The sequence below is a fragment of the Myxine glutinosa genome, chromosome 14 (genome assembly GCF_964187855.1).
Source record: "Myxine glutinosa chromosome 14, kmMyxGlut1.1, whole genome shotgun sequence".
NCBI lineage: Eukaryota > Metazoa > Chordata > Myxini > Myxiniformes > Myxinidae > Myxine > Myxine glutinosa.
The window spans coordinates 68,546,394-68,559,294 of NC_136274.1; the positions used below are offsets into that span (position 1 = coordinate 68,546,394).

The 12,901-nt window shown below is 48.8% G+C and overlaps 1 protein-coding gene across 2 annotated transcripts in view; it reads left to right on the forward strand.

Annotated features, from left to right (window-relative positions):
• ILKAP (ILK associated serine/threonine phosphatase) overlaps positions 1 to 12,901 on the forward strand; it is a 153,671-nt gene that overhangs the window by 68,898 nt on the left and 71,872 nt on the right. Inside the window, exons 4-6 of one of the 2 annotated variants that reach the window (XM_078768231.1) lie at positions 3,296 to 3,346; positions 3,629 to 3,746; positions 5,440 to 5,546. In XM_078768231.1, coding sequence (XP_078624357.1) covers positions 3,296 to 3,346; positions 3,629 to 3,746; positions 5,440 to 5,546 — 276 coding nt within the window. The remainder of the gene's footprint in view (positions 1 to 3,295; positions 3,347 to 3,628; positions 3,747 to 5,439; positions 5,547 to 12,901) is intronic. The other variant, XM_078768232.1, reaches the window with a different exon arrangement.

The following is a 12,901-nucleotide window of genomic DNA, read 5'->3' on the forward strand; positions in this document are numbered from 1 at the left end:
CCACCGTGTAGTCGGAGGCATCCGTGGTGAGGCCGGTGGGAGCGTTGAGCACCGGGTGAGCGAGCAGTGTTGCGTCGGCGAGGGCCCGCTTTGAGCTTTGGAAGGCCGCATCCATTGCTGCGGACCAGGCGATGTCGTGCTTGGCCGGCTTGCCCCGGAGGGCTTCGTAGAGGGGCCGCATGAGTTGAGCAGCGCGGGGCACGAAGCGGTGATAAAAATTCACCATTCCCAGGAATTCCTGCAGGGCCTTTATGGTGCGGGGACGCGGGAACGTGGTGATGGCCTCGACCTTGGTTGGCAGCGGCACGGCCCCGTTCTTGGTGATGTGGTGGCCCAAAAAATCAACGGCCGTCGTGCCGAAGTGGCATTTGGCCGGGTTGACGATGAGGCCGTGCTCGCTGAGGCGCCCGAACAGTGTTCGGAGGTGGAGGAGGTGCTCGGCCCGGGACGTGCTGGCGACGAGGATGTCGTCCAGGTAAACGAAAAGGAACGGCAGGTCACGCAGCACGCCGTCCATCAAGCGCTGGAACGCCTGAGCCGCGTTCTTGAGACCAAACGGCATCCGCAAGAATTCGAATAAGCCGAACGGCGTGATGACTGCCGTTTTAGGGACGTCGGCCGCCCTGACAGGTACCTGGTGATATCCCCGTATGAGATCAATTTTCGAAAAAATGACCCGTCCCGCCAGACGGGCGGAGAAGTCTTGGATATGCGGGATCGGGTACCTGTCGGGGGTGGTAGCGTCATTGAGACGGCGGTAGTCGCCACACGGGCGCCATCCACCCCCCGCTTTGGCACGATGTGCAGTGGCGAGGCCCACGCGCTATCGGAGCGCCGCACGATGCCGAGGTCCTCCAACGCGTCGAATTCGGCCTTCGCCACGGCGAGCTTGGCTGGGTCGAGGCGGCGGGCCCTGGCGTAGACCGGCGGGCCCGTGGTTGGTATGTGGTGCTCGATCCCATGCCGTACTGCGACGGCCGAAAACGTCGGCCGCGTGAGGGCCGGGAACTCCGTGAGCAGGCGAGCAAACTCGTTCGCCGCCGGGACGGCGTATGCCAGCTCGGTCGGCGCGGAGCTGCTCAATGTGCATACCAGGGAGCTGAAGGTTTCGGCGTTGATTAAACGACGCCGTTGGACGTCCACCAGCAGTCCGTGTGCGCAGAGGAAGTCGGCGCCTAGCAGAGCCATGGGCACGTTTGCGGTTACAAACGTCCAAGCAAAGCGTTGGCCGCCGAAGCAGAGGGTGACGTTGCGCGGGCCGTAGGTGCGGATGGTCGATCCGTTGGCCGCAACCAAGGAGGGGCCGCAAACCGCGGATTGCCTGTCCTGGTCAGAGGCGGGTATGACGCTCAGTTGGGCGCCGGTGTCGCACAGGAAGCGCCGTCCGGACGCTTTATCCGTGATGAACAGTAAGTTGCCCGTGTGGCCGGCGCTCATGGCTGGTAATGAACGCCGGCCCGGCCGTTTCCCGGCCTGCCGAAGGTGCACGGGGGTCGGCATGTCCGGGCCTTCTGTCCGAACCTGGCATGATAGTAACACCACGCTTGGTCAGGTGGAGGCCTCGGTCGTCGTGCTGGAGGTGGTCGGCTCGGTGTAGTGGCCGCCAATTGCGTCGGCAGTTCGGTCGTCGACCGTGCCGGGTGCTCGGGCGCCATGGGTGTTGCGTCGGACGGCGGTGGGTCCCATGTCGCCGCTGCGATGCGCTGACCTGCGGCGGAGATCTTGTCGGCTTCTCTGGCAAGGGCCCGGGGATCTGTGATCGTCGTGCTTGCCAGCGCGAGGCGTACCGGGTTAGGCAGCTGACGGAGGAACAGCTCCCGGAACAGGAATGCCGGAGAGTGCTCGCCGAGCAGTGAAAGCATGTAGTCCATTCGCTCGGAAGGGCGCGTGTCGCCGAGCTCGGGCAGGTCGAGCAGGCGCCGTGCGCGTTCCGCCGATGGGAGGGCGAAAGCGTCGAGGAGAAGCTTCTTAATCGCGCCGTATTTGTCAGCGGCTGGCGGGCTCTCGAGGAGGCTCAGGGCGCGGGCCGCGGTGGCCGAACCGAGCGCTGCTACCACATGGTGGAAGCGGGTGTCGTCGGCCGTGATGCCTCGCAGGGCGAACAGGGAATCCGCCTGTGCGAACCAAACCGCCGCGTGAGCCTCCCAGAAGGTAGGCAGTTTAAGGGCGACTGCCGTGTCCATGTCGGTAGGTCACCAATGAAGGAGCTGGGGCTCCCACGTCGATCGGAAGAATGGACGCGACAAAAAAGCTGGAATTCATCCGAGTTGCTTTATTCAAACCAAACACTCAGGCACTCTGAAAAGCCCGTTTATCGGGCAGCAATATATATACATATTATCCCGGAGCGTTTGCCCAGGAAAGGCGAGAGGGGGCGTGGCCCAGCGTCCTGGCTGCGGCCTGGCAAGTTGAGGGCGAGCCTGCCCGGACATGCCCGGGCGTCCCGACCGAGGCCTGGCAAGTTGAGCGCAGGCCTGCCCGGGCGTCCTGGACGAGCCCGGCATGGTGATCGCTCCGCGTCCTTGATAGGTGCAAGGCGATTGTGAAAACCCAGCGGTAGCCGCTACACTATCATTGAAACTGTCAGTATGACTCTTTGATGTTTGAAGTTTTTCCTCCAAACGATGCTTCATATAAACCTGCAATAGAGAAAATTTGTATTGAAAAATAAAAATTTCACAACAGTAACATGGTTGCATTTTTAAAATAAAACACATTGTACACGCACGCGTGCGCACAGGCACAGACACAGACACACCTGACCGAGGCATTGATGGACTATCTGCTTTCTACCTTCTGTCGATGGACGATGGGGTTGTAGATGTACATTTTTCGATCAAAAGTCTGACTACCTTGCTCCACCATGCAACGGGTGTGCACACGTTACCTGAACCATACTGTACCAGTGTACCAATGTGTCATGCGCTCCATTAGCCACGTTTACCCATTTACTGCAGTTTGAGTTTATTTCACCTCTGCAGTGCATTTTGATTGGATAAGTACAGTTTGTTGAGTTTGTAAAGCAGCGCTTATTCCCAGTGATTTCATGGCTAAATTGAAATGACTCACAGTGTTCTGGACCTGCTTACTGGCAGTTGGTGGCACGACAGGAATTCAGTGTCATTCTCTCAATTTGCCAGTGTTGTACATGTTTTGTAGAATCCATTCAGCATTCCAATCTACGGCGTTTGTTTAAGGTTAATGTGTCGATTTTGTTTCTTGTCAAACGCATTAAAAATTAACTTTAAATGCTGACATTTTGTGTGATGATATTTCCCACTCTGATCATGTGAAGCACCGGCAGATTCCCAAGATTGGGATTGGCTTCGTAGGCAGAGAATACAAGGTGCTTCCTTGCCATTGCCTCATCACAAGCTTGTTGTGGATGAAATATCATTCCACCTCATTAGATGTTGCCGTGGGAATCGTCCGCCAGTTTGTTCAAGCTTGACCCTCTCCTTGAATTAACACTCGAGTTAAGTTGTATAAAACCTGTAGCCAAATCATATTATCCATACACCAGTTGTGATTAGAATTGTCAATGAATGTATTTATTTTGTTTTGAAGAGTCAACTTGGTATTTTTTGCCTGCTTATTGACAAGTGTGCTCCTCTCTTTGTGTGCACAGACCTTCTTTCCCTAAAGGGCTATGTGGCAGAACGAAAAGGAGAACGTGATGAGATGCAAGATGCCCACGTGATCCTGGATGATTTTATAGCAGATTTCACTTCAACACCCTCAGCTGTGTATGTACTGATTAAAATATTGTGTGTGTGTGTGTGTGTGTGTGTGTGTGTGTGTGTGTGTGTGTGTGTGTGTGTGTGTGTGTGTGTGTGTGTGTGTGTGTGTGTGTGCGTGCGTGCGTGTGTGTGCGTGCGTGCCTCTGTGTCTATCTCTCCCCTTGTATCTCGATCACTCCCCCCCCCCCCCCCCAAAAACACACACACACACACACACACACACATACACACGTCATTGGCATATCTGACATGTGATTCATTGGTATGTCTGCAAAACTCTAAACATCCCAGTGCCAGAAAACTCATGGAAACATGAACCAAGGGCAATCTTTGAAAATGAGGATGTCATGCTCACGTACAACCTGATGATTCCATCGAGCGTGAACATAGAAAACAAAGCATTGTGTCTGGACATTGTATTCGTTAACAAAAAGGAAAAGACAGCATTGATGAATGAGATATCAGTACCCAGCGATTTTGGCCGAAACAACGCAGAAATCAAGGAAATGATCAAATACCAGGACCTCAAAAATGAGGCCAAGAGATCTTGGAAGCTGAAGAGCATTGAAATTTTACCAGTGATAAATGGAGCAACAGGAATGATAAAGGAGAACCTCACTTCGATTTTAAAAACCATTCCCGGGAATGTTACCACCAATGAACTACAACTGGAGGCAATCTGGGGTTTGGTGATGATCCTGAAAAGAGCCCTTGGAACAAAACTTTGAAAAAGTTGAACAGTTTTGTCCATAAACTGTGATTCATTACCAAAGAGGAGATGGATAATTTGGGTCCTGGGAGGATTCTGTCCCACCTCCTGAAACCCGCAAATGGAGATAACAACCAGTGACACTCACACACACACACACACACACACACACACACACACACACACACACACACACACACACACACATACTGCTTGCCTTTTGTACTTGGTTTGACTGTCCACACCCTGCGGTTCAACCGTGTCGCATGCACTGAATCACAGCCGAATGTTCTGCCAATCATTAATTTATTCATCCGAAGTGTGGATATTTGCATTGCGCCAATAATTAATAAATAATGATGTATAATAATAATGAGGTTCAAGTAATATCAATAATAACCATGTACAACTGTTTGTCATGATATATTACAGATATCAGGCTTTGAACTTACATTAATTTGGCCTCATTATTAGCGAGCGTAGTTACCGAGGGAGGGGTGTGCCAAGGAGAGAGATAGATGTTGTGGAGCGCGTTTTCGTTTCTCACCCTCCGATTGAAGCAATTCTTTATTTTGGGGTGGAGGGGAAATGAAAATGTAATTATTTTGTCAGAGAGCATTTGGAAAGATGCAGGTATTTACCTCTTCAAAACATTTTCACTTTAATTTGTTTTTGACAACTGTTGGTTTATTTTTATTAACTGTGTGATCAATTTTGGGACATTAGTTGGGGATTTTAGGCACGATGTTAGTCGCCTTAGCCAGCATGTAATATAAAGGCCTGCCTGCAATACATCACTCATGATCGATAAACGTTTTTGTATGTAAAGCCTTTTATCTTGCAACTCATTTGGTTATTTTGCTCCTATTTTCATGCAAAAGGCTCATTACAGCAAACTTTGTACTTTGTACTCCTGTACAATACAAGCACTGCACAACACACCACCAGAGGGAGTATTTGCACCAGGTGTGTGTGTTTTTGTTTTTTCAGCTCTCGGATCTCTTACTATGCTGTGTTTGATGGGCATGGTGGTGTTCGAGCATCGAGCTATTCAGCTCAAACCCTACATTTAAATCTTGCAAAAAGGTTTCCTAAAGGTGAGCCATTCAGCAATAAGTGAAAAGCTCCCTGCTCAAAAGAATGTGGCCTCATTCTCCTTGTGCCTCATTCTCCTTATGCCTCATTCTCCTCATCCCCCTGCACAACCATCCTTTGCACCCCTTCCTCCATGATCTGTACCTCCTGTTCTCTGCACCCCGACCGTCTTCCCTCCCCCCCCCCTTACTCCTGTTCTCTACATATCCCCCGTTCTCTACGTATACCCCGTTCTCTGCTTATACCCCATTCTCTGCATATCCCCGGTTCTCTACGGAGCCTTCAACCGTAGAGACTTCACTTCAATCTACGGAGACTGGAGCCTTCAACCTTGGCACCTCCCCCCCCCCCCCCCCCCTCCCCACACCCCACCCACCCCTGTTCTCTGCGTATCCCCCATTCTCTGGGTTAAAAACAAACAAACAAACAAAAAACCTTTAGAGGCCATTTTTCCCTGCAAAGCGGGGTTTGGCCTTTTTCGGGGACCGTGGTAGTTGTTGTTTTTCGGTCCCCTTTTTGAAGCAATGTTTTACGGCCGGATGCCCTTCCTGCCGCCAACCCTTTTTGTCGCCATTTACGACAAGCAGGGAATTACCAGTGAACTGGTACTCAATTAGCCGACCTCGGAAGGATGACAGGCTGAGTCAACCCCCTTGGCGTTAATTCAGCGATCGACCGGGATTCGAACCCAGGATCCTAAGCCGGCACCCTAGCCGCTAGCCCAACAACATTCTCTGGGTATACCCCATTATCTGCGTATCTCCCATTCTCTATGTATACCCTGTTCTCTGCGTTTCCCCTGTTCTCTGCGTTTCCCCTGTTCTCTGTGTTTCCCCTGTTCTCTGCGTTTCCCCTGTTCTCTGCGTTTCCCCTGTTCTCAGCGTTTCCCCTGTTCTCTGCATTTCCCCTGTTCTCTGCGTTTCCCCTGTTCTCTGCGTTTCCCCTGTTCTCTGCGTTTCCCCTGTTCTCAGCGTTTCCCCTGTTTTCTGTGTTTCCCCTGTTCTCTGCGTTTCCCCTGTTCTCTGTGTTTCCCCTGTTTTCTGTGTTTCCCCTGTTCTCTGCATTTCCGCTGTTTTCTGCATTTCCCCTGTTCTCTGCACCACCCCACTCGTTCTATCCTCCCATCTCTCTTTCACTCGTGCATTCAAATACAATGTTTTCTCAACCATACTTTTGGCTAAATCTTGCTGGGAGGTGAATTGGTTGGATATGAGTTTTTGTTTTTTTGGTTTGGTTTTTATACACGGGCTAAGGCTCGTAATAGAGCTGACACACACACACACACACACACACACACACACACACACACACACACACACACACACACACACACACACACACACACACACACACACACACACACACACTGACGAGACAAACACTTAACACAGCCACTTAGCTTGGAGGAAGTGCCGTCATTACCATCACTTCCTGGGATACTCAGGGTACCAGCGACGTCTTAACAATGGCGCCGCTTTTCTCACCGTACTCAGTGGGGCATTTCCTCCAAGAGGAATTTCCTCCTCCCAATGGATGCCAACCGATGGGGATTGTCCGTGCTCTATCCTTTTCTAGCAAGGAAGCAGCACGTACCATTTTTGAAGTCTTCGGTATGTTATGACCGAGTGTTGGAATGTTAGATTTTATAGTCAGGTCAGTCACTTGACTGCCACTGGTAGCATGTAACCCAGCGCTTCCTGCCGCATGATCGGGTAAAAAACAAACAACAACAGGCATTTTAAGGCCATTTTCCCTGCAAGAGCGGGGGTTAGCCTTGCGGTCCCCATGACGATCTTCTCCATTTTGCCCTATTTTCTGCATCTCTCCTTGTTAACCCCCTTGCCCGCATTTCTTCTTCGACCATCTATAGCCAAGTCTTTCTCAGTCTTCCCCGTCCTCTACTTCCTTCTACATTCATTTCCATCACTCTTCTCAACCAGTCACTTTCATCCTTCCTCAACACATGACCAAACCATCTCAACCTGTTTCTCTTCACAGCATCCATCACAGGCTCTATTCCCATCATCTTTCGCAATTCATCATTTGTCTTCCTCTCTCTCAACGATACTCCACACATCCACCGAACCATTCGCATTTCCACCCTTTCCAGCCTTCGTTGCTGCTCTACTATGTGGTCGGGTAGTCGGCGGCTAAACCGACTTCCCTCACTGGCTTGCCAGTGGGGAGAGTGACTGTGACAGCCATCCAGTATGGAGACCGTGTCTCCGAAAAAAACACCCAACAGGTTTGACCGGCTTTTTAAGTAGTAGGTTGTAGACAGCAACCGCTCCGGTAAGTATTACCGTTCGGACTTAGGAGCGTTGAAGTAGTGCCCCGACCCATCTTACACACTCCGTGTCAGGATTGCTGGTCTTACTTTCTGCCTCACTCAAACTATAGCTACCGGCTAGCTTTTATGTCTTTTTTACAAACAAACATCATACACCTGTCTTACTCATTTACAATCGTCACCTTCACATTCTCTCTATTTTATTTCTCCTTTTCACATTTATCAATGCAGTTATTTTATTTAAGGCCTGACCTTGATCAGGACGATATAATCTGTGACTGGAGCCTTCAACGTAAAAAGAAGCGAGTACAGATACATTCAAAGTACACTGCCCCCATGCCAAATAAATAAATATCATCCAGCGTGGCATTGCCGGGGCACCTTCGGCATCATTACCTTGGACAGTGGTCGGGGAAATACCTTTAATCTTTCCGTGTTGGAAGAGACCGTCGTAATGATGCAAATGGTGGGTCATCGCTGACAACTCCGCTCCAGCCAATCGGAGCCTGGGACAGTGGTGACTGAGTCAACCAATGGCCGTTCAGAACACCAATGACATCATGACTGAAGAACCAATCGGTGTCGCGGTTACTTAGACATGCCTATAAATGCACTAGTTCTCATCTCTTCCAGTCTCTTTGCTGTGAATCGCCCTGAAGAGTACAGCACAAAAAGCTTCCGTGTTATTGTCATTATGTCGTGTTTGGGTTCCTGTATATTAAAGTTCTGAAGTAACATCTGTTTTTATATGTACGTGTATGTATGTATGTACAGTCACGTGAAAAAGTAAGTACACCCCATGTAAAGTTTTGACTTTTTCAACATATTTCAACATACAGCTATTTGATCCTCATTTCAACAATATTGATAGAGAAAGGTGATATAATATAACAAATATCATGAAACATTTACATTTTGTAGTCCATTGTATAATTTAAATAAACATAACTGCAAATTTTGCATGTGGAAAAAGTAAGTACACCCTTGGCTCTAATAGGTGGTATTTCTTTGGCAGAAACAACCTCAAGTAGGCGTTTCTTATAACTGTCTACCAGGCTCTGACATCGACTGGGAGAACTTTTTTCCCACTCCTCCATGCAGAATTCTTTCATCTGTGCGATGTTTGAGGGGTTTCTTGCATGCGCAGCTCGTTTCAAATCCCCCCACAACATCTCGATGGGATTTAGATCCAGGCTTTGACTTGGCCATTCCAGAACCCTCCATTTCTCTCTTTTCAGCGATTCATTGGTGGATTTACTGGTATGTTTAGGGTCTTTGTCATGTTGCAAGGTCCACCTTCGGTTGAGCTTCAACTTTCCGACAGATGGCCTCACATTATCCTCAAGCACCCTCTGGTACAATGAAGAATTCATTGTGGATTATATGATGGTGAGCTGCCCAGGCCCTGATGCAGCAAAGCTGCCCCAAACCAAAATATTTCCACCACCATGCTTTACAGTTGGTATCAGGTTCTTGTGGTCAAATGCTGTCTTGGGTTTTCGCCAAACATGTTTTCTGGTACTGTGGCCAAATAGCTGCAACCTTTGACTCATCTGTCCAGAGCACATTGTTCCAGAAATGCTGGTCTTTGCCTAGGTGTTCATTGGCAAACTTTAGTCTTGCCCTGATGTTATTTCTGGACAGCAAAGGTTTCCTCCTGGCACACCTCCCATGTAGATCAAATTTGTGCATCCTCTTTATAATGGTAGACTCGTGCACTTTGACATCAACAGTGGCAAGAGCTGCCTGTCGGTCCCGTGATGACATTCTGGGGTTCTTAGAGACTTCTTTCAGCATCTTGCGGTCTGCTCTCGGGCTGAACTTGCTGGGGTGGCCTGGACTGAACAAGTTGGCAGTTGTTTGGAATCTTCTCCACTTGTAGATGATCTTCCGGACAGTTGAATGATTGATTTCAAATTGTTTGGAGATATTTTTAAATCCCTTCCCAGACTTGTATGCATCTATAACCTTCTTTCTGAAGGCCTCAGAGAGCTCTTTTGATATAGGCAAGGTGACGCCGCACACTTCAACAACAAAGAGCAAACCAAAAGAAATGTCTGAGGTTTAAATAAGACAGGTTCCTCCACGATCCTCTCTAACGATGTTCTAATCATTTACACCTGAGCTGGTGCACCTGATTCTAATTTTAGGTATTTGAAGTCGTGATAAATGTGGGGGTGTACTTACTTTTTCCACATGCGGAATTTGCATTTACGTAGTGTGCTCAAAAAGTATCCGACCTTTATTTTTCGTGCGTAAAAAAAAAGAAGCTAGGGAGGCGTTGATTGGTGCACGTATGTAGGCGATCCTAATGCACACGCGTGAATTTTTTCACACCTGCAGAAGCTGTCATTCGACGGCAGACCGCCGATGAGTGAGGACATGTAAGTGAGCGCCGTCGGATTTTCGTTTTTGACAAAATGACGGAAAAACTTGAACAACGCTACTGCATCAAATTTTGTGTTTCATCAAACTTGCATCAAAACTGCAACTTGGTTTCTGGGTCGTACCCATAAACCCAGGACTCATCGCCAGTGATCACTGTGTTGAGGAAGCTGGGATCGCTGTTCACAGTCTCCAGCATGTCCTGTTTGTTCACTCCAAACGGAGTTGCTTCAGCTCAATCGCTGGCAGCTTTGGTATGAACTTCGCTGAGATTCTCCTGAAGCCCAAATCCTCCTTCATAATGGAATGAACGGTGTTGAATCTTGCGGATCGTTTCCACTTGGGAATCGCCAAGCTTTACACAAAATTTAATGCAGTAGCGTTGTTCAAATTTTTCCGTCATTTTGTCAAAACGAAAATCCGACGGCGCTCACTTACATGTCCTCACTCATCGGCGGTCTGCCGTCGAATGACAGCTTCTGCAGGTGTGAAAAAATTCACGCGTGTGCATTACGATCGCCTACATACGTGCACCAATCAACGCCTCCCGAGCTTCTTTTTTTTTACGCACGAAAAATAAAGGTCAGATACTTTTTGAACACAGTAGTATGTTTATTTTAATTATACAATGGACTATAAAATGTAAATGTTTCATGATATTTGTTATACGTATTATAACATCTTTATCTGTCAATATTGTTGAAATGAAGATCAAATAGCTGTATGTTGAAATGTTTTTTTTTTTGTTTGTTTTTTTTGTATACTGAATCGAGGCTCGTGAAAGAGCTAACATTTATTTCACAAACAAATCAACCAGACAAACAAAATATACAAAAAGAGGGAGCGGAAGACAAGATGGCGAGAGAAGGGGAAGCACACAACCACAACATTTGAGAGCAGGGAGAAGTGTGGGAGGGAGAGGGCTTGGGGGCAGGAGGCGTGGGAAGGGGAGGGATAGGGATAGGGGAGAGGTATAAAGCACAAGGGGACCGAAGTTAGCGGGGGTAGAAAAGATCAAGGTTTTGGATGGGGGAAGATAGGAGATGGTGGTGAACAGCTGTTTTAAAGACCTGGAGGGTGGAGTGGGATTGAAGAGAGTGAGGGAGTTTGTTCCAGAGGCGGGAGGAAAGAGGAATGAAGGAGTGAAGGTGAGCAGAAAGTCTTGATTTTGGCAGTTTAACCATAAGAGGGTTGCAGGCAGATCTTGTGCGACTTGTAGGAATATTTGGGGGACAGAGCCCAGAGAGGGCTGGGGGTGCAAGGCCAGAGAGGAGTCGGTAGAAGACGGAAAGACCACCAACCTGCCTGTGGTGAGTGAGTGAAAGGCCCTTGGAGTTAGCTTCATCGCGGGAGATTCCAATGATTCTGAACGCTTTGGTTTCAACAGCGTGAAGACGGGCTAGGTGTGAGGCAGGAGCACCAGACCAGAAGGGAGAGCAGTATTCCATAGAGCTGCGGATGAAAGCCTTGTATGTGGTGAGGAGCTCAGGTGTGCCAAGGAAGGACTTCGCACGACGGAGGATGCCCAGTCGGCGACTGGCTTTGGAGGCCAGATTTGAAATGTGGTTTTCCCAGGAAAGATCCTGGCAAATAGTGAGACCCAAAAGCTTGAGTGACAGAACTTCTTGGAGATGATTATTCAGAAAGTGGATGGGAGGGTTTTCCAGTTTTCCAGTCTTTTCGGAGAGACATCGTAAGAGTGTGAGATTTATCAGGATTGAAAGACATGTTCCATTTGTTTGCCCAGTCTGTGATTTTGTCCAGGTCTGCAGAGAGTGAGGAGGCTGCAGACTGCCAATCTGAGGGATGAGGAATGGAGCGACAGAGAGTAGAGTCGTCAGCAAAGAGATAGAGAGGATTTTCAAGAGAGTCAGAGAGATCATTGATGAAGACCAGAAAAAGCACAGGGCCCAGAACACTGCCTTGGGGAACTCCAGCCTGAACAGGAAGAGGAGATGAGAGAAACCCATTCAGGGCCACACGTTGACTACGACCAGTGAGGAAGTCCGCCAGCCATGCGTGGAGATTTCCATGGATACCAAAGGAGGAGAGTTTGGTGAGCAGAGCAGGGTGCCAGACCGTATCGAAGGCACGTGAAATGTCAAGGGAGACAGCTCTAATTTCCTGTTTGGCGTTGAGGACCTCCATCCATTGTTGAGAAAGCAGAAGCAGCATGTCCAGAGTAGAGTGACCAGGTCTGAAACCAAATTGACGATCAGAGATCAAGCCATTGGAGAAGAGGAAAGATTTCATATCTGAAGCAATGATGGATTCCATGACTTTGCTGATAATTGGGAGAAGGCTGATTGGTCTGTAGTTGCTGGGATCTGTTTTTGCACCTTTTTTGTGCAAAGCGGTGATGTTGGCTGATTTCCAAGCAGATGGCAGATGACCTTGAGCAAATGAGAGGGTGAAGAGAACAGAAAGAGGGAGTGAAAGAGCGGAAGCACATGATTTTAGGACCCGTGGGCTGATGCCGTCAGGACCAGTTGCAGAATCAGAGTCGAGGGTTGACAGAAACTTTTCCACCTTGTCAGGAGGAAAGGACACAGAGTCCAAGAGCAGCTGGGTACGACTGGGTACGGTGGGTACAGAGAGGGATGGGTTTGGGACACAAGATTTAGAGGCAAACACAGAGTTGAGGCATTCAGCTTTTTCACGTGCGGTTGAAAAAGTCAAAAC